Below are 23,465 nucleotides of genomic sequence, written 5' to 3' on the forward strand. Positions count from 1 at the left end.
TTATCCACAGTGTTATCTTCATGATTAAAAAACCCCCAAAACCAGCTATTTATTCTGTGAGGTGTGTGTTTTGTTGCCTGGCAAACTATCCTAATTGAATGTTTTAGATATTTCAAATAAAAATGTACTGCAGGCACATTGTTGAATGTTAAAAAAACTAACTTGCCACATTACTTTTTTAGTATTGAAAAAAGTCTATACTGTATAATGTCTGAACTGTACAGTATGTAATTTTAGATCCAGATTTATTTACCATGTCTCTGAAACCCTATGCTAAACGTTAATTAGATTTAAAAAAATAAAGACTCCATGCAAGCCTATGCTTAAAACAGTTTGTTAATGATGACTTTTAAAAAAAAATTATGTCTCCGACAATTGTTGGGTGCCATTGTTACTATTGATTGGTTACTTGTTAGTAATGTTTATTTAATGTTCAATCAATATGATAACATAATACATCCATTATATACATATAACATTGATTTTCATTTTATTTTTCTTTACAAAATATAGGCCTACTGAACAAAAGAAATGCAAAAGGCCTACTTTAATAAAGGAAAGTAGAAATTTAGGTAATTTGCTGTGTGATCTCTCTTTGACACTCAGACGATAAATTTGAATTTGTTTTTAAAAAAAAAGTGACAATTACTCATGGATTATTAATGTGGTTCCCAAGGAATGTTCTTCATGTGCACTGAAAGGTGCAAGAAATTAATTAAGTTAAGGTATTAAATTAGGTAGAGGGTTGAAAATTACTAATAGTATTTCATAAGGATTGGAAAGAACCAAATTGGTCAGTTAAAAATGCATTATGTAACATTTAAATTATTTTATTCTAAGTGAAGTTATGACTGTTTGAAAATATACTAAACAGCAAAAAAACGTCAGTACAATTTCAAAATCAAATCATACTAGAAAACGATTTACTAAATGGATCAAAGCAAGTTTTTGTGAACAGTATTTGACACATTAGTGATTAATTCATCACAATTCCAAGACATTACGAGAAGGTTTAGAGTCTGTACACAGTCTATACATCAGTATCTGGTGTGTCCACCACAAGTGTCAATAACAGCAGTGCAACATCTGTACATGGAGTGGACTAGATGATTGATGAACGCCATTGGCACCTGGAACCACACTGTCAGAAAAGCCTGGCGCAATCCATCGGCTGTGTTTGGTCTTGGTACAAGGTTATTAAGTCTCCTCTGAATTTCACCCCAAAGACGATCAATCAGGTTTAAGTCCAGACAAAGCGCTGGCCAGTGCATAACGTTGACACCATTCTGCTGTAGTAAGTCCTGAGTAACTCTGGCGGTGTGGGCACGGGCGTTGTCATGCTGGAAAACATTGTTTCGATGAAGTGTGAAGGGATGTTCGGGGGCGATTATCCGTGGTGTTGGTTGCCTGAAAGCATTGCTGAAGCCTATAGATGGTCCGAATATTGACCTGGAATTGATTGGCAACGACTTGGGCAGTGTGGCCAGCGTCGAGTCTTCCAAGCACTTGGTTCCTCGGAGCTGTCGTGAGTCGTGGCATGCTGCTGACGTTGTAGTGTGAATGATTCAACCAAGGTATGGGGGGGGGGGGGTGCATTTTATAGAGCTGGTCCTGGTGAACAGAACGTGCAGCATGAGTTACATGAAAATCATGGAGAACACATTACCATATCAGAAGTCAGGTTGCGTTTTTGAGAACATTTCCTGGGTTCAATTCTGTGTTTGGGAAGGCGCCTTATTGCTCAGGTAAAGTTGGAGATGTGGTCACAAATATACAATAGAAACATTTGGCAAGTTTTATGCAATGCGTCAATTCAGAGTAACATACCAACAAGACGTTTCTTTTGCTGCTTAGTATATACCATAGATCATTCATTATCGTAGCAATGGTACTTGACAACCAAGACTTAACCTTCAGATGTTCTACAGTCACAGAGTTGATTATAGGCTTGTCGTACCAAAAAGTTCAGATTTTGTCATTGATACCGACATTTTCATGTGGATGTATATTGTCGTCGCCCCTGTCCGTCCGTCCACAATTGTTTGTGAACACTCTACAGGTCACAATTTTTATCCGTTTTCAATGAAACTTGAAATATAGGTTTATCACCCTAAGATCTTGGATACTTTCTATATTGGCATGTATCGGACTGTAACTTCATGGATTATGGCCCCTGATTATACGAAACATCACATTTTTAGCTTGTGAACACTGGAGAGGTCACAATTTTTATCCGATTTGGTTTAAACTTGAAATGTATGTTTATAACCCAAAGATCTCGGTTCCTTTCGAGATTCACGCATATCGGACTATAACTTCCTGAATTATGGCCCCTGATTGGATGAAAAATCATGTTTAAATCATGTTTTTAGCTTGTGGACCCACAGAGGTCACAATTTTTATCCGATTTAAAAAACCTATGAATATTTCATCGTTACACCCTAATGATGGTTGAGTTCGAATTTCGTAAAAATCAGACCGAAACTGACGGACAAAATGGTCGCCCCTCGTTCGCAACTAGTGTCAAAATATTGTGTATCGGGGTTGTGGACCCCCTAGAGGTCACAATTTTCATCTGATTTTGATGAAACATGAAATGCATGTTTATAACCCAAATATCTTTTCGTACATATCGAATTCTAACTTCCTGAATTATGGCCCCTGATTGTACGAAAAATCGCGTTTTTAGCTTGTGGTCCCTCTAGAGGTCACAATAACACCAGCCAGAACTACATAATACCATCCTAAAATGTTTCGTTAACTGGCAACCTATCTTTGATAACTTGTACAGCTAAATCCATGTTATTAAATGTTTTGAATACTAAACTTTAACATGGGCCAAACAAATTCTGTTAATTAATGATAATTATTTAAAGATACGTATGGGAGATTAGATAACGAGCTGGCAGTTCTTACTATGTAAATGTTTGTTAAAAACTAGATAATGTAAAGGGAATTTGCTGAAAATTTCAGTCAAGTTGATCCACTCTGAACCAAGAATTTAGTGATTGAATTTTCGGCCTAGCCTCAATCATCCTTACTAAAGTTGGTACGATAAAAAACATATTCTCAATTATTCATTTCATGATTAAATCATGAATGAAAGTTGAGCAGCAAATCGGATTCTAATCCAGTAAATATCGCAGGCTAGCGATCACATCAAGAGTTGATTATGCTCTGGATAAGTAAATTATGTCTCATTAATAATTTAGATAACATTTCAGGCCCAAAGAAAGACCTGCAATAGGCAGATTTAGCTCTTGTATAAATTATAATGTATGTTTAATGTGTTGTTACTCTTAATCAGATTTTAGTGTACTATAAGTGTTTCATTACCGACAAAAGTAAAAATATGCGACAACTTTTATAGACCACCCGAACGATTAAGTTGCTGTGGGCGCATGTTTTGTTGCCTGGCAACTATCTTTTTTTTCTTTTTGCCATGTATTGCGGGGGGGAGGGGGCCTAAACCACAGCTCCCTGGGCCCATTTGTCCCATGCCTAAGCTGGACTTTGTACATGTACATGTACATGTACATAATGCTTCTTTAAATAGATTTCTTTGTTCAACAGGTTTACAGAAACATGTTGTGTCACTCTACTGCATTCCTTTATACAATTAGATTGCATTATCTTTTGTTGTGTGTTATTAATTATTCAATAAATGATCCAGTTACAAATTGTAATCTGCATGTACACTGTAGCATTGTATTATGTGCCATTGTTCCCTCATACTGGAAGATTATCTTTTATGATCTTGAGGTATAAAAGGTTTGAATTATTATCATTTGTGTATATTTTTATACGCCAACATTTAAAACAAAATCATCTTTTATAGCCTCTAACGTTTCGTAAGTGTAAAAACTTACTTCCTCGGGGAATACTACTACACAAATGACATTTCAAGTACAATTAAGGTTAGTCATAGTAACCAGTGATATCATAATGTTACCCTTAATATATATCATCACTTATTACTACTCCTACTTTTACCCTATCAAGTATATTATGACTTGGATCCCATCCCATTCAGACGAAACTTGAAATATCGCCAATAGGTTTATCGCATCAAGATATTGGTTCCTTTCGATATTGGCATATATCAGACCGCAATTTGATGTATTTTATGGATCCTGATTGTACAAAAAAATCACATTTTAACTTGTGGACACTCTGATTTTCATGAAACTTAAAATGTATGTTTACAACTAGTAATACAACCCAAAGATCTCAGTTCCTTTCGATATTCACACACATCGGACCGTAACTATCTGGATTATGGCCCCTGATTTTACAAAAAATTGCTTTTTTAGCCACAGTTTTTATATATCCGCATTTTCATATATTGTCGTCACCCCTGTCCGACCGTCCGCAATTTGTTTGTGGACATTCTACAGGTCAACTTTTTTATCTGATTTTGACGAAACTTGAAATATAGGTTTATCTCTCAAAGATCTCGCCTGCTGTCGATATTGGCATGTATCAGACCATAACTTCATGGATTATGGCCCCTGATTGTACGAAAAATCACATTTTTAGCTTGTGGACACTCTAGAGGTCACAATTTTCATCTGATGTTGATGAAACGTGAAATGCATGTTTATAACCCAAAGATCTTGGTTCCTTTTAATATTTGCGCATATCGGACTGTAACTTCCTGAATTATGGCCCCTGATTGTATGTAAAATCACGTTTTTAGCTTTAAGTCCCTCTAGGGGTCACAATTATTATCTAATTTAAAAAAATGTTTGAATATACCACCAATACACCGAAATGTTACTTGAGATCGAATTTCGTGAAAATCAAACCGAAATTGTATGACAAAATGGCCGTTCCTTGTACGCAAATTGTGTACAGGTATGTAATACGAAAGTTGTGGACACTCTAGAGGTCACAATTTTTGTCTGATTGTGATGAAACTTAAAATATATCTTTATATCCCAAAGATCTCAGTTCTTTCGATATTTGTCCATTTCAGACCATAATTTCTTGGATTATGGCCCATGATTGTACAAAAAAATCATGTTTATTGTTTTTAGCTTGTTCTCTATCCATCTCTTGCAAAATGTGGGCGTATCTTTCCTGGCAGCCCCTGGTTTATTTATTGATGTTTGAGATATTTGATTAAAATTTGGTACACCGTTGTATAGTTAGAGATCAAGTTCCTATTTCAGGGGATCTGATTATTTTATTTATTTATTTTTTTTCACTGAATTATGGCCCTTCCAACCCAAAGGTGTATTGTTGCCTAGTTAAACTTACTTCTTCCTATCCGGATCACGATAATTTTTGCCACAAGCTATTTATAGCTTTGAACGTTACATTTAAATTGTAGAATACAGCAAAGATGATGGTCTCGGTTAAACCTGTCTATAATGTTAAAAATATTGATTCAACTCAGTGCTCTAATTTTAATAGCCGGAGGACTTCATTGCTGTATAATGCTTTGTTGATTTATAGATAAAAGAATACCCTAGTCGAATGAAGAAAATTATTATCCTATTGCCGTCATGACATTTGATTCGCAACTAAAACCTTTTACAATATCTAATTATTTTTTCTTCTATCTAGGTTGTGTTTTGCAATTTATGAGTTTTTATCACTGATATTTAACTGATGGTCTGGGGTATTCTTGAAAATGACAATCTTCTTGCAAAACAGTGTTAAATTAATCTCTAGAATTCACTAACATTTGAAAAAAATAATTGTATCCAAAAACTCATTTTTACAAAATCTAGGGTTGCCTGCCTAACGTGGGTTTGCTCAAGTTATTCTGATGTCTCTCCTTATGTTAAAGACACCTGTGTCTAACTAAGTTAATAATTGAAGTAGAAATATACTATGTTAGTCCCAAAATAACCTGGATGTTATATACATTTCTCTATGTCTTGATATTAAATAGTATAGTTATTGACCAGTTATCCACAATATAATGTTTTGATACAGTTAGCTAGTGTAGTGGTAAGTGTAATAAATAAGTTATTATGTCTGCAGGGCATATCATAAAAAAAAACAATACCTATACCTTCTCGACTTGATAGAAAAAAATAAAAACAATACATTACAATTGATGACCTAGCTGGTTTGATATATCTAACATCTATATAGGTCAATCTCCTGACATTTGACACTTCTAGAAATGTTCCCTTAATTAAAGCTTTTTGGGGAGTTGGTATGTTCCAATTAAAGAGATATAGGAATGTGATAGGTGAGGAATTAATTACACTATAGACAAATTTATCTACCATTACATACTACATATTGGCTTGTATATCACATGATGTATATACTATCTACATCCTATGTATACTTTACATGTTAAGCTATAGATGTTCCAAATACGAATGTAGGTATTGTTTTATTTACTTTCCAGACACATCAAAATCTTTTCTTTTTTTTTGCAAATTAAGTTTATCTGTTTTCAATCAAGTTTGTTTTATTTGTGTAATGTGGTATAAAGTTGGCATATACTGTATGATTCAGTCTCTAAATCTTAACACGATTTTAAAGAATATATTATATGTATCTATTTTGTAGACCCAATTTAGTGAGTTTAATTGGAATTGGTTAAACTATATCCACAGTTCCACACAAGGATGAAAGGGCATTTTCGCAGAAATATAACATTTCTTTGAATAATAAATGAAACGTAATGGGGGTTTAACATCCTACCTTTTTTGCTCCATCCAGACAAAGGAAGTCAAGCATATGCCATGCAGTGTGCTATGATTGAAATTATGCCTGGATAGCCTTCAAATCTATTATTTTGAATTTCAACTGTCAAGAGTTCTTTTGCACGCATAGCAATGACTACACGGGACCTCGATTTTTTGTACCACCCGAATGACTAGATTGTGTTCGTTGCTAGACCCTCTGCTCTGCATGACTGACGAGGCGAAGAGTGTCTTGTTCATAGTAGTGAGATGAACAAACGTACATGTATCGAATTGCTGTTTTATCGAATAATCTTGTATTCTTCATTTATTCAATATTTAATAATTACTTCTAAAGTACCAGTAATTCAACATGCTGCCCCCACCAAAAGGTTGTGTACAGAGGATATAAACATAAGTATTAGTAAAAGGTTACTTTTTAGAAACATTTTATATATCAGTGTAAGCCGACTTTAGCAAATTTACTCTCACCAATCAGAGAAAATAACAGTATTGACCCTGGAGGTCAGGTGTCTTATTGGATTTCCTACATGTAGCTTGTAACTTGAAGATACAATCTTCTATTGCCTTTTAAAATATTTGTGACTTTTTTTTTTACTCTTTTCCAGAGAAATGAATTTGTTTAGATTCACAGATTGAGAAATGTGATAGCAACGGCAACCAAACACCAGAAACCAATTTGACACACAGACAACTGCTTGTATATTGTTCAAAATGTCGGATGGAATACCCCAGTGGAATTTGTTCCAGTTTATGTTCATAAGTGTGTTTACTTGTTATGTGTCGTTTATGCGTCTGCCTACTGGTAAGTTAAACTAAATAATTTTGCAGTGTTCTGTGTGAAATTATTATTTTCTCTGTTGGTATAATTACACTATTCACCATCATAGGATTCTTCTTACTAGGTAAATGGATATTGTCATGCAAGCTGTCAATTATTGTTCACTCAAGATATAATTTGCTTATTTAATTGCAACCTGTTGACTGTGCATATTACATACAATGTATATGTAAATCTATAGTACAACCACATTGTAGTATGCTACAAGTTCTGCACATAGTTGATGGAACGAAAAAGTTTGAACAGCAAATGCTGTGAAATTGGAAAAATGCCACTTGATGATCAAGATTTGTTGATTTCCCGCTTGTTTTATATTCCAGTTTTATTTCACAACAATATAAAACATTGCAAAGAAAAACTGCGATGATGAATTGAGAAACTTGTGTCTACACACGAAAGTCATCATCTGTTGTGCACATACATCTTAGCATAGTGGAATCATGGCCAACCCTAACTCGAACCCTTTTTGGGAATCTTCATACTGACAACAACACCATGGGCACCAGAGTCCAGACACTTCCAAACATTGAACATACATATATTTTTAAATAGATTATAAACACATCACGCATATGATAAATAGATGATGACTTGTTTGCGTAGTCGCATCTATATGAGAAGGCGTCTATTTTACACATCATTTAAACAGCCCACATGTCGTGTATTCGCTTATTTATTTTATTCATTAAAGATTCGCCTTTCTTTCTGGTTTTGTAATTTTACATAACATAACAGTTTTAAGAATTTAAACAACCAGAAATAACACCAAGTTTACTTGTGGGTTTTTCAGAGTTGTTTATTGCTCAATAGCTGATAAATTGAAATCTCCCAATTTAAAAAGTCTTAACTTCACATTTTTTTAGGACATCAAATTTTGTCTAATGGTTTGGATTGTTCGTACTTGGTTTTATTTTATTTCAGGCTCATAGAAATATTTTATAAATGTATGTTTTGAGATTGCAATGAATGACCAAATTAACATTGGGGGAACATACTATCAAGTTGAAAATTATAGAATTTTTCATAATAAAGAATTGGTATAAACCCCAAATCCTCAGCCCAATATACATGTAAATAGAAGATTTAGATTTAAAAAGTATAGGGCATTGTAATATAGTGTCCAGATGATCAGAACTACATTGTCCACATGATCACGTTTGCTCATCAAGTGATTCTAGAGTCTGGCTAATCTGGATGGTATATAGATATACACGACACCTGAGGTTGCACAGGTGGATGCACTTGTGAGAATAAAATCTTCAACGCACATGGTTGGTCATTTTTAGAATGATAAATACATAGATAGTAGTACATGGTGTCAGAAGTGGTGCTAGAAGTTTAATGATGGATCAGCTGAAGGCTCCGGGTTCTCTCAATTTAGACAGCAATTTATTGGAAAATTGGAGACGTTAGAAATAGCGATTTGAAATTTACCTTGATGCAAGCTGTATCGTAGACCAAATAGATAAAAACCTCAACATTATTTCATACTATAGGTGAAGAGACCTTAGAAATCTATAACAGTTTTGTATTTGAAACTCCTGAAAATAGACTAAGATTAATACTCGTACTTGACAAATTTGAAGAATATTGTTCACCGAAACGAAATGTGACGTTTGAGAGACATATTTTCAACATTTGCTCCCAAAAAGTAGGTGAATCATTCGATCAGTATCTTTCTGATTTACGTAAAAAAGCCAAAAACTGTGAGTTTGGGGAAGTTCGTGATAGCCTTATAAGAGATACACAAGTAGGATTGTTTGTGGCATTCTTAGTGATCAGTTAAGAACTAGATTATTACGAGAATCTGATCTCACCCTTGAAAGGGCTGTTGATATCTGTAGGGCTAATGAACTTAGTTTAAATCAAGCCAAATCATTGGGAAGTGAACATGGTACAGACGAACATGAATTTTCTAGATGGGTAAATAAATCAAGGCCGTATCACCAATCAAAATCGACATAGAATGAACGGTTCCAGTACAAGTCTCGACCTGAATGGAATTGTGATACCAAAGAGAAATATAACACTTACAAATCACAGATTTCAAATACAGCACGTGATTATCAGCAATATTACAGATGTTATCGTTGTGGTGGAAATCATTCCATACAGAACTAATGTCCAGCATTTGGATCAACATGTTCGTTTTGTGGTTAAGCTAATCATTGAGCTAAAGTTTGTTGAAAAAAGAATTAAAACCGACATCAGGAACGACAGGTTCATTCGTATGGTAAAGATGATGGTGATAGACCGGGAGCCCAGGGGGTCAACCTAGCTGAAAAGTGTACCAATTTTCTCCTATATGGTATCAATGTATGTATATCTGGTATCATCAGAATGTAAGTCTGCTGGGTTTCTGGTGGTGGGTGTGGTATTCCACGCCCTAAATGCCATGATCCCCAACTAGGCTAGATTAGCTCAAAAGTGTACCACACGAAAATGTTACTGCAGTGTACCGTACATCTTCAGGTATTACAAAAACACTCTGACAGACATTTCTAATGGTGGGGTACCCCTGACAGAGCTATGTAATTGCCAGACATTTGTAGTGGTGGAGTATCCCTGACAAGAGTTATCTAATATTTAGACTAAAGCTAGGCTAGATTAGTTGAAATCTGTACCACCTAAAACAGCTTTGGAGTTGTTCAGTACCACCACAGGAGTCATGAATGGTCACTGCCAGACAGTTTGTGCGGTGGGTTACCCCTAACAGATACGCCCCAAAATGCCACGCCTCCAACTAGGCTAGCTTCGCAGGCACTGTTCCCGTGTTCTAAAAAATAAGATTTTTAGCCAGGATGCGTAGGATACTAATACCTAGCACGTATCGAAGAGGCAATAAACTGCGATTGCAAGAAATTGATTTTTGGGCAAAAAACATTTGGGTAAATAGCTTAATGACGGTTGTTAAGTCAAATAATATACTTCGTTTATGTATTGATCCTAAAGATCTAAACAAAGCCATTAAGCGTGAACATTTTCCTATGAGAACAACTGAAGAAATAGTTTTCGAATGCCCCACGCTGCTGTTTTTTGGAAGTTAGATGCGACTCATGGTTACTGGCAAATTCTATTAGCGAAACCTCTAAGAAATGTACGTTCAACACACCCTTTGGATGGTACCACTTCAATCGTCTACCATTTGGTATAGTTTCGGCATCCAAAGTTTTCCAATGTACTGTGTCTGGAATATTTGAAGACATAGATGGAGTTGAAGTCAAAGTTGATGATATTTTAGTTTGGGGTGAAACTAATGAGGAACATAATTCTAGACTTAAACAGGTTTTACAAAGAGCTTGTAATGTGTGCCTTAAATAAAAACAAATATAAATTTGAACAAGGTGAAATTTCATATATTGGACATTTGTTAACTATTTTGGTCTAAAACCAGATAGTAAGAACATAGACACGATTAACTCTCCTTCTGATTAAGCTAGAATGTTCAAACTTGGTGTAGGTGTTTATTAGGTCAAAGATGAGCTTTTTCTGCTTAGGGAAGGCAGAGATAAGGAATTTGATTGGTTGATGCTTTGAGACACGATAACTTTAGTTCTACTAATAAGTGAAAGTGAGGACACTTGGTGTATAGTTTTATCACATCAGTACCTTAACTAAGTTCAATAATGAACATTTTCTGCTGAGGGTAAGCAGAGCGATAAGTAATTTGATTGGTTGAGACTTTGGGACACAATAACTCTCCTTCTATTAAGGTAGAATTTTCAAACTTGATGTAGGCATTCATTAGGTGAATGCCTCGATCTGATGGAGTTCGATGATGAACATTGTCTGCTTACGATAAGCAGAGATAAGCAATCTGATTGGTTGATGCTTTTGGTCATGATAACTTTGGTTAAATAATTGAGAAGGATGAAACTAGATTCATTATATCATTACCTTGACTAAGTTCGATGATGTGAATTTTATGCTTAGGCTAAGAAACGATAAACAATTTATATTGGTCAAAACTTTGGAACATAACAACTCTGCTTTTAATTGAGGTAGAATGTTTAAACTCGATACAAGTAATACTCCATTGTAAATCACAGTTTGCTCGTCATGTGTTGTATTCAGATAACCGACCAAAAATACAAGTTTTGCTGTTTAAAGACTTTTCACAGAAATACGATTTCAAACACGTGACAACTAGTCCTCTATATTTCCAGTCAAATGGTTTGGCGGAGAAAAGTGTCCAAACTGTGAAATATACTTTTTCAAATGGGACAAGATCCATATTTAGCTTTGTTATTGCTACGTAATACACCATGTGACAATGAATTAGGTTCTGCTGTACAAAGACTTATGGGAAGAAGAACTAAAACGTTGATACCCACTAGTGAATCGTTGTTAATGCCAAATTTAATCAAACCTGATATAGTTTGTGTTAGACTTAGCGATTTGAAAAATAAACGAAAAGTTCATTATGATAGACAATCAAGGATATTACCTCAAATAAAACTTTCTGATAATGTTGGGTTAAGATCTAAATTTGGTTGGGAATCAGCAACTGTGGTTAAAGAATCACCAAAACCGTGTTCATTTATAGTTAAAAATGATGATGGTCAGATATATCGTAGAGCTCAACAACATATTCTGAAAACTAAGGGTTCAGTTTCATCTGTTAATACTGGTTCAAATGAAGTTAAAACTAAACTGTTATTAGCAAACCCATTATCAGTTGTATCACCAGTAACAGATAAACAAACTATAATTGGAGAACAAGGTGTACAAACTTCTAGTGGTAGATTAGTTGTTAAACCCAGACAATATACAGACACTAAATATTAATATATTGTATATCAATTTATGAAATGTGATCTATTGTAATTTATGTGTATTTCATCTTGTGAAAAAAAAAAAAGATGTAATATAGTGTCCAGATGATCAAGACTACATTGTCCAAATGATTAGGTTTGCTCTTCAAGTGATTCTAGTGTATGGGTAATCTGGATGGTATATAGATATACACGACATGTGAGGTTGCTTGGATGGATGCACCTGGGAGAATAAAATCTTCAGCGCACATGGTTGTTGGTTGGTCATTTTTAGAATGATAGATACATATTACAGGTGTAGACTTATGCTTAAGTTTGTCAATGAGGTCAAATGCTTCACATTTTCAAGTGGTACTATATAGTATAACAGAACAGGAAAGCGCATGTGTTTTTCAGAACCTACTTAAATGAAAGTAAATGTTCATGCATTTTTCAGAAAATATAAAATTTCTCACTGCTTTTTTATTATTTATCATTTAATTATGAAAACAAAACCAAAATCAAGATAACTCCTAGCTTGAATTCAACTGGATTAAAAGGTCGCCCATCAATTAGATTTCACGAAACATAAAGATATCAGTGTACCATTTACATAGGAAGCAGCATAGATCGATGAAATTTCAGTTCATCATATGATTGTAAATACTGAATGAAATTGAAACATTTTAAACTGATATTCATATTAGACTAATTAGAAATTCAACATTTTACCATTGATTCCTCAAATCACGCTCAAGGATTTAGCTTTAAGAATTTATTAGAAATTGATTACAATAAATACAAATTGTCATCATTTATGGTTTCTATGAAAAGGTCATTAAACCCCTCTCTTTATTCAAATTAGTGAAATATCAACATTTCCCTTCTTTTTATTTTTGTTACTTTAGGAGGTCTTGAAGTCATCTCTCAGTTTCTTCTACTCATCTTTGTCTGTGTGCCAGCTTTATTTATACAGTTGAAATTAGGAGGCTATCTGCAGAAAGGCATTGTGGGAGTCTTTGGTCTATACTTCCCAATATGGAAAGGTAAGTGATGCGTGTTATTGAAGGGCTTTTGATAGGATCAAACTGTTAGTTGAATGATTGATCTCATATCATAAAAATATCATTCTATCAGGCTGAAGAAATAGCATAGGGGTAGACAGCTTTTTTTATATAGGGAGAAAGAATTTCAGAATTAATTCCTTTTCTTATAAATTTGATATTTCCTTTCCTTTTGTGGAAAGCAACAGAATAGATTGGTATTGATGTATTCTACTTATGTGACGAACAAATCCTTCACATGAATTCCTCAATAATCCTTCATTAGATTTGTTCCCCAAGTTTACTTTAATGTTGCCATACTATATGCATGAATAACACAAATAGATGGACTTGTAGATTATACCACATTCAAAATAGGTCAGGTATGAAACGGTGCACATCGTAATTGCTTACAATATATATGATTAAATGCTATTAAATGAAAGTATTAGGCATGTTGTAATGGGTAGATTATTCTTATGATGTCTGCAAAGCCTTTCACAATGAATGGTTACATTTTTATTGGCACTCTAGGGGCTTAAGTTGTTATTTGATTGACTTCAAATATATTTAGTGTTTATGTTCATGCGACAAAAGAAGCAACTACAGTTATCGTAATTTTAATGATTTGCAATAAATATTGTAAGAGTTATTGCCCTTTATCACTTGGAAAATATTTTGGAAGCTCTAGATAGAGGCTGACATTATCATATCAATTGACTTGGAATTAATGCATTTATGGTCATGAGATGAAGAAGTCTGTTACTGTCAAGAGTTATTGCCCTTCATATATATTTTTAAAATTTTATGGACACTCTAGAGGCAATAGTATCATCCAGGGTGTACACTGTGTTTCTGTTCATGAGACCAAAAAGCCAATTAATATTCAACGGTTTCCAATAACTAGAACAGCTTGAGATTACCTGTTCATGTTTTGTTTATTATATCGAGGAAGAACTAGAAGCCTAACAAATTTGAATTATTATTTACAGGAGTTGGGCTAGCAGCATTGATTGAACTGTTAATTCGTATATCACATTTTGCTCCTATAGTAGCACAGTTTGGAACCTATGCTTTTATATCCATATCAGAATCACCATATGTATGGGGTAGTTGTGCTAATCTACGTAATAATCGTCATTGTGTTGATGATAAAACGGCAAATCAGTAAGTATGATTGAGTTTATCTTCGGTTCTCTTCAAAGTCAGAGTACAGTATTTTTATATGCCCACATTTTCATGTGGATGTATTATGCCGTCTCACCTGTTTGTTTGTCTGTCCCTCCGTCCACAATTTGTTTGTGGACACTCTACAGGTCATAATTTTTATCCGATTTTGACGAAACTTGAAATATAGGTCTATCTTCCAAAGATCTCGGTTTCTTTTGATATTGGCATGTATCGGAGCATAACTTCATGAATTATGGCTCCTGATTGTTCGAAAAAAATCATGTTTTTAGCTTGTGGACACTCTAGAGATCACAATTTTCATCTGATTTTCACGCATATCAGACCTTATCTTTCTGGATTATGGCCCCTGATTGAAGTGATTGTACAAAAAATCACATTATTTTTTTTAGCTCTTTCTCTGTCCATCTCTTGCAAATGTGGGTTTAGCTTGCATGGCAACCACTTGTATTAATGCATGTACCAATGGGTGAGGTTTCAGCTGGCTTAAAATAAGAATGTGTCTCTGTTATTTGGAATAATTTATCATTAAGTCTTTTATTATACTAAATGTTGAATATGCATATCAATTTAGAAATTTTAACTGTTTAAGCTCTGGTACTTGCAATATTCTCAAATATAATTCCAAGACTGCAACGGATTAACTTCTTACTAAATTAGTAGTAATGAGTGGAAGAATCCCTGAAACATTACAAATATCTTGATATGGTTGCTAACTGTTGTAGATGGTCATGTTTTAACTCCATGCAAGACTGGAAGTGGGTTGTTTTTATAATTTAATAATACTATTGCTACTTTAATAAATATAGAAAAGGTTTAACATTTACCGTTACCATTTACTTAGTATTAGTGAAACTATTTGTCTAGAATAGACACTTTCTACTGACAATAAGTGACAGCTTGGGTTTGAGGTTGTGTGTGTCATAAAAATTACCAGGTTTTTAAATACATGGTTTAGCAAACAGAATATTAGTAAAGTTTGTATAAGCTTGCTCTTAACTGGCAGTCAACCTGTTAAGCCCACGTCCCAGATGCAATCTTTAGTAAGAGGTTTGACAAAAGAAAGTGTAATTATTTGGCTGAAACAAAAAATGAGGTCCTGTGTTCATTAAAGATCCCTAGTAGAATGTGATATATTTAGGATACCAATAATAAAGTAGCCGTGAAGTGCTACTGATGATTTTATTTAGGTGCAATGAAATATGGATATAATCTAGTTATAAAGCAACTTTTAGTATTTACACATGCAATTTCTAAAATCATTCATGAAAACTACAAGTTTTCCGTCGTAATACATTATTGGCAGTAATATCCGATTGCGCTATATGCCAATATTATATGACCTTATATATTGTGTACATCTGGTATATAATTATCTCTTTAATTTGACTGATGTGTGTGATGAATAACATCCAATTTCTCCTCTAACTCTACAATAATTGAATATAATTATATAATCACTTCAAATTACAGTTGAAATAAGTTAATGTGGTTTCATAGTGTAAATGCTAGTTCCATTATCAATATTATGCATCTCTCAATCATCACTGTATTATCGTGTGACTACTTGAGAATGTTTCAGATGCAGTTTTTTTCTACAGGTTTTCAGGTCAGAAGACTATGTCTTACAGAAAACACATTAAAGAGACAATTCTGCTACCACTAAATTAATAGTAGATCCATGAATCAAATCTATGCTAAACTGTGTCAGTCCATGCTGTACTGATGTGTTTATGCCTAAATAATAGAACCTTTTTCCTGTCCTTTTACATTAGATTGCACTTAATAATACCCATGAGGTTAAATGTTTGTGCTTTATATCATAGGGCCTGTCATATAGTCAAGTAGAGGTATCGATCCAAAGCTTGCGTGTGACATGGAGTAACGTCGACTGCACAACCTTGTGGGAATGGCACTGCCCCTCTTAAAATTATCCACAGCATTGCAGAATAAAACCATAGTTTATAGTTTAAAATAATGGGGCCTGGTTTGACTAAACATTCAGCTCTGTTCATTTCTTATATTTTTCAGTGCATTTTATGCATGTGTAGTAAATGTTAAAATAGTTTTTCATCTAACTTATTATTTTGTTTGTTATAGATATAACCAAATGACATTTGAATCTTCTCGTCCAGAAGAATTGTTTTACAAGTAAGTACACATGCATCAATTACTAGAAGAATTTTGTACCTGATGGGTTAATACATGGAGGAACATGATCAATTAATCTACATTTGTACACTACATAAGATCTAACATATATAATCAGAACGACTCACGTTTACATAATTGATCGTCTTGGCATGGTTGGAATAGCTGTATTTTTATTGGCTGTTTACAGTACACAAGTAAGAACACGATTCACGATAAAGCTTGTGAAATATAGTCCAGTAAAAGGTTAAATACAGAAAAAAAAAACCCCAAAATCTGATTTCAATCAGATTAGAATGTAACAGGTTCTCATATTTAGTGATGACTAAGAATTATAATTTCATTTAACATTTTTTTATGCAATTGTCCATGTGTTACCATCCAACTCACATATTTTGTATGAGATGGATGGATCAAACTGTTAGGTAGGACCCTAGACTTTCTCATACCATTCTAAGGTTTTGAGTCTGAGTGCGAGTTGAGAAGAACCGTAATGATTTTTCATAATTGGTTTTCATTTGTCCGAAGTAGTGTCTGATGGACTGAGTGAAAGTCTAGCCTTGTAACAATGTCAACCGATATAGAAGACCGAGATCCACTAGTTGATGTGCATGTAAAAGAACTCACAATAGTTGAAATTTAATGAAGAGCAGGCAAAAATGCTGGTGATTGGGCAATAGTCTCCTAGTTAGGACTGCATGAGTGATGATAAGAAAAGATAATCAAATGTTAGTCTAATAATGATTTAGATATGGTATTGAGATCATGAGAAAGTAAATTCCACTCCCTGTATGATATTTAAGCTTATACATCATGAGGGGAAATGAAATCACAAAACCTAGAGAAGTTAAACGGAAATTATTTGACATACTGTATGTTTGATTATGACTATTATACATGTAGCTTGAAGTGTTATTTAGTTGATATCACTTATGTATAATGTATTTGACCTGTGTGACCTGACAGTTATGTATCATAGTCTACTTGTTATTTACATAAAATTGTCAGACAGGAACAACAAAAAACATTGGAGTTTTTGTTTTTCATGCAAAACCCAATGTCATTTAAACTCCACATTTTTAGATTAATATATAGTCTACATGTTAATTAATATTTAGAATTTCAATAAATCAATAATAATTAATGTCTTTTAAGACCACATTCTGAATTTGTGATTCTATTTAAAAAGAAAACTTAAACATACATTATGCAAGAGTTAAATCTGTCTATTGCAGGTAATTCTTTAGGCCTGAAATGTTATATAAACTATTAATTAGACATTAATTAACCTATCCAGACCATAATCAACTCTAGATGGCATCGCTAGCCTGTGATTTTTAGTAGATTATAATCAGATTTACTGTCTAACTTTGCTTCACGATTTAACGATTAAATGGATAATCGAGACTATGCTGTTTATCGTACTGACTTTAGTAATGATGATCGAGGCTAGGCTGAAATTTCAATCGCTTAGTTTTCAGTTCATAGTGGATGAATTTGAATGAAATTTTCAGCAAATTGCCTTTACATTATCTAGTTTTTAACTATAATAGTGAGAACTGCCAACTCGTTATCGAATCTCCCATAATGTATCTTTAACTCCATCTGAAAAAAAACCAGTCAGAATGTATTCCTGTACTTTGTTATTTTGCTTAGTTGTATAAGGATGTAGACAATTTTTCTCGTTTAGATGTACATGTATGTAGAAACTTTTTTATGGATTTAATATTCCACAGAGGATTGACAAATCATGCAAAGAACATTAGGCATATAGAATGTGCGTAAATGAAAAAGTGAAATAGAAGGTTTCAGACACTTTCTGCATTGGTTAATTCAACAGATTTAGTCAGTGAGGTATCAGCAGTTGAATGAAAATGAAAGCAAATATGTGAAAAAAAACCTCCTGTTTTGAAAGATCTTAATTAGTAAAATATAACAAGGTTGTCCTAGATTAAAGGAGCAGTCCATGATTTCAAAGGATTTAAAAGTGGGTTGAAGACACCAAATGCTAGAATGTTATAAATATGGTCAAATTACCTTGTCTGAAAGTTTCAGCTTAAAATAATGGAAAAGTTTGGAAACAATTGCTAGATTTGCTTTACAAGGTTACATCTCGGGGAAATTCCATTGCTCAGTAACAATCTCTTACCACTACAACCTAGGCAGGTATAGACAAAAAATAGACATTGTTATCCAGGTACTCGGGGAATAGCATGGAATTGATTCAAATTTGCAGACTGATTATCAACCATTTATGGAAATTGCACGTTTCTATGCCAGTGAATAATGCACACATCTTGTCAAAACTACAACCATTTATAATTTCGCTGAAAATAAAGTAATTTGAATGAAATTTTCAATATGTTCATTTTGCATTATCTATTTATGAAATATTATGTCGAGGACAACCAGCTCTTTATCTAAATCTTACATAATCCCCTTTTAATTTAAAAAGGTAAATGTTTTATTTAGCATTATTTATTTTCTTTTTAGGCATGAATTTTTACAAATGTCTAGTGGTATTGAGGATATGAATGGATTCCCACAATGGGAATTTACTGAGATTGCTAGGAAAGCTGAGGTATCCCTGATGCCAGTAACCTTGGCAATTGTTTGGGTATTAGTGTTCTTATTGGTTGGTTTTGGTGGACGTGTCTGTGGCTGGGTAAGTTGGTTGCAGATCATTTATTATTATAATCTGTCAGACAGTAGGGTGAAATGATAAGGAGGAAGTCCAATGTATTTTATCGTCCTTAGAATTATGCATAAGCTATTTAAATTGAGTTAGTATTTTATCTGTCTCATAAATTGGATATGAAATGTGTCCCGTAAGTCACAAGAGTTTATAATGCTGCTTTACTCTACTTTTTTTTTTAACTTCAAATAATTTCAAGAAGCTTGTAAAAACATTGCTGAATTTTGATAGATCAGTTGTCATTAATATCTTTTTATCATTTTTTGGAAACCTCAGTCAAGGCCGCTCCAATTTGAAATTTTTGAATTTTTAATAAAATGTTGATTCAAATGGGGTATCTGAATCTCCCATATCCAAATATACCAAATTTAAATTATTTATATTTGTTCAGGGCATATGAAAGATTACCTCAATATTATGTATATTTTAATTGTTATTAATATTATAAATTAATCTGTTTTTTTATACGCCCACATTTTTATGTGCACATATATTGTCGTCGCCTCTGGGCGTCCAGACATCCGTCCATAATTTGTTTGTGGACACTACAGGTCACATTTCTTATCCGATTTTGACGAAACTTGAAATATAGATTTATCCCCAAAAGAGGTCACAATTATTATCAGATTTCAAAACCGCTCGAATATATCACATGACACCATAATGACGGTTGAGTTTGAATTTCGTGAAAATCGAACCAAAACTGACAGACAAATTGGCCGCCCCTCGTAAGCAAATAGTGTAAAAATATGGTATATCAAGGTTGTGGACTCTCTAGAGGTCACAAATTTGATGCGATTTTGATTAAACTTGAAATACATGTTTACAACTCAAAGATCTTGGTTTCTTTCAATATTCGTGCATATGGGATCGTAACACCGAATTTTTACCCCAGATTGTACGAAAAGTCGCGTTTTTAGCTTGAGGTCGTTCTAGAGGTCACAATTATTATCCGATTTAAAAAACCATATGATATCACAATTACACCATAATGATGGCTAAGTTCAAATTTCATGAAAATCGGACCAAAACTGGCGGACAAAATGGCCGCCCCTCGTACGCAAATAGTGTAAGAGTATACAATACCAAGGTGGTGGACTCTCTAGAAATCACAATTTTCATCGGTTTTGATGAAACTTAAGATATATCTTTATATCCCAAATATCTCGGTCCATTTCGATTTTGATGAAACTTAAGATATATCTTTATATCCCAAAAAAATCGCTTTTTTTTTTTTACCTTGTTCTCTATCCATCTCTTGCAAAATGTCAGCGTATCTTGCCTGGCAACCGCTGGTTAACTATTATAATGAGAACAGTCAACTCTTTATCTATCCCCATAATTCCCCTTTAAGGCTTGTTATATATATGAATATTGTGGTATAATTGGAGATATAATTGGAGATATTTATTTATGGTGGCGCATAGTTTTAGTTTTTTCCAAATTTCTGTGAATTGTTCTAGGTAAACTGAGGAACCATCTAAAATTCAGATTTATTTTAAATGTCACCGAAACAGATCAAAGTTTTTCAGATTTTTTTTTTTTTAAAAAGAATCACAAAGGGTCGGCATCACCCTTCAATGTCATGCTTAATTATTGCCTCTGGACCCTAGAAGTTAACAGCCACTCTTTAAAATGCTGCTGGTTTGCATACACGTTGCCTGACAATGCAATGTTTTTTTAGTCTAGGACATTGTGGTTTGCACTGACCAATTCAAATAAAACAAATTTTATTTGTCTTGGGGATGGAGGGCCGATTGGTTAGCATTTGCGCTCTGTATCATAAGGTCTGTCATTGAGTCAACTGGCGTGGTTCCGATTCCCCGGTTATACGTGACAAGGAGTAGGGTCACCTCTCCAACCTTGTGGGTTTTCTCTTGGTCCTCCGATTTCATCCCACTGCTAAAGACCCACTACGTTAATGTTAACCATATGTTAATCCTGAAATGACCTAGTTTGTGTTGAGTGGGCGTTAAACCCCATCTCTCTCTCTCTCTCTGTCTCTCTCTCTCTCTCTCTCTCTTATTTCCCTGATTTTAGGGTGTCATATTTTATTAAAGTTATAATATTAAATTTATTATAGATACTATTTTTACTGGGACCTGCTGCTCTATCCTGCCTATTAGCTGTATTGGGATATGGCTATGCTCACTTAAAGATAGAACCTGCAGTGAGTTTTCTGAAACAACGATATCTATTTAATGATGACAGTGGATTATTGCAGGTAAGAATTTTTATTTAGCCTAATTAGTTTGTTCCCTCACTTTGGTCCTTTGGTCCATTGGTCCATTTCCCTAAACAATTTATTTCAATGTTGTTTACATTAGTGATCTGCTTGATGCTTTGTTTAGATCAGTGAAATAAAGAAAGTCTGTTGAATCTCAACAATTTTCAATAATTAATTCTAGTTGAAAGTTAATCTTAATAATATTATATCATGGATGTTGTTTGTGTAAGTGCTTAATGATATCCATTAAATAAAGCCTGAATCCACTAGTTTAGACACTTAAATCAAATCAATGTTTAAAATGATTTAATCTTTGATCAATGGTCTATTCCAAATAACATACTGTATACATGCATATAATGGTAAATATGGTTAAACAATAGGAAATATCCATTATACTTTATATCAATTACTTTATCTTTAATATTTCCTTTACATGCCATGTGTTCATATTACAAGAAGAATGATCATAATTATACGTGTGAAGCAGATATGACAGCTTTGATATTTACTGTCTCTTCCATCCATGTAGTTTGATATGACATTTTAAAAGTTTCAAAATTTAATTAAATCTATTTACTAAGATAAGAGTCTGTATTTAGTTATTGCCGTTATGCAAGTTCATGATATAAAAGGTTTTGGTCAAATTCGAAAACAGTTCTATCCAATACTACTACTAGCCCACTGTAAAATATGTTCTGAGAACTAAGCATGACTGGAAAATCAAAAAAATAATAATATTCCAAAGAAAAAAACAATAGACTTTCATATAAAATATGATGAAAGATTAAATTGACTAACCTATTTGTTGTGGGTAAAAATAAATTTGATGACTTGGTTTGTTTTTAGGTATCTGTACACATATATAGTGCCAATTTTGAGATATTACTGATTTTATGTCCAACAGTTGACTGTTTAAGTTTAAACCAAAATTGAAACTAGAATTAGAAAACAAACTGACATCTGTTTAATATTCAAAACAAAAACTTGACTGTATTTATATACTGATCTGCTTAATCGCTAAACAAAATAAGATAGCAGATAAACTTATTTTTGGCCCAAATCAAAGCATTTTTTCTCCTTTAACTATGTTTCAAACTTAAATTATTTAAAAAAAACATATCTTTATAATGCGGAGTAAGTGAATTTCTAGTGGTCCTCAATTAAATCTCAAAGTTTCTGACTTGTATCAGGCATGAAGCTAAGATTATCTTTGTAAGAATTAAATACCACCTTTTTAAGATAAAGAGAATCGAAAACTTAGGATTATAAATATTGTTTATTTTTATATTTCAGAGTTTTATGAATGGTTTCCAGACATTGATGTGTGCTATGCCTATATGGACAGCTATTGCTACCACCATGGGTAAATTATGTGGTCGTGGACGTACTACACGTAACATGTAAGATGTTTTTATTTTCAAGTAGAGTGATAAGCAGTTTGACTTTGGGAGATAATGATGTACATGTAATTGATTGAGAGTAGCCAGTGTTGAAACTTGGTGTATAGTTTCTTTACATCAATATCTTGACTATGTTATTTTTATATAATGAGCATTTTGTGCTTAGACTAAGTAGTGTTAATTAGTTTAATTTGTCAAGTCTTTTGAACACTTTTTATTGAGTTAGAATGTTTTAACCTGGTGTAGATGTTTATAAAAAGTGGACTGGGTTCGATGATTTGCATTTTTCGCTAAGGCCAAGCAGAGACAGCAAATTGATTAGTCAATGCTTTGGGACACAATCAATTTGATTCTAATTGAGGGAGAGTGATGAATCAGCTTGAATTATATAATGTTTATAGGTAAATAAGCTATTTTCTTGTTCCTAAAAGAGACAAGAGTTCAATTATAGTTCAACAGATTGTGCCTTAAGATAATCTGATAATTTTT

At 33.5% G+C, this 23,465-nt stretch overlaps 1 protein-coding gene across 2 annotated transcripts in view; it reads left to right on the forward strand.

The window, feature by feature from the left end:
• LOC126814622 (sodium- and chloride-dependent betaine transporter) overlaps positions 1-23,465 on the forward strand; it is a 50,151-nt gene that overhangs the window by 12,317 nt on the left and 14,369 nt on the right. For both annotated transcript variants that reach the window (XM_050539895.1, XM_050539896.1), the window contains exons 2-8: positions 7,283-7,479; positions 13,178-13,315; positions 14,305-14,479; positions 16,601-16,651; positions 19,145-19,316; positions 21,430-21,570; positions 22,870-22,976. In XM_050539895.1, coding sequence (XP_050395852.1) covers positions 7,389-7,479; positions 13,178-13,315; positions 14,305-14,479; positions 16,601-16,651; positions 19,145-19,316; positions 21,430-21,570; positions 22,870-22,976 — 875 coding nt within the window. In that variant the 5' untranslated portion in view covers positions 7,283-7,388. The remainder of the gene's footprint in view (positions 1-7,282; positions 7,480-13,177; positions 13,316-14,304; positions 14,480-16,600; positions 16,652-19,144; positions 19,317-21,429; positions 21,571-22,869; positions 22,977-23,465) is intronic.

The sequence above is a fragment of the Patella vulgata genome, chromosome 3, assembly GCF_932274485.2.
Source record: "Patella vulgata chromosome 3, xgPatVulg1.2, whole genome shotgun sequence".
NCBI lineage: Eukaryota > Metazoa > Mollusca > Gastropoda > Patellidae > Patella > Patella vulgata.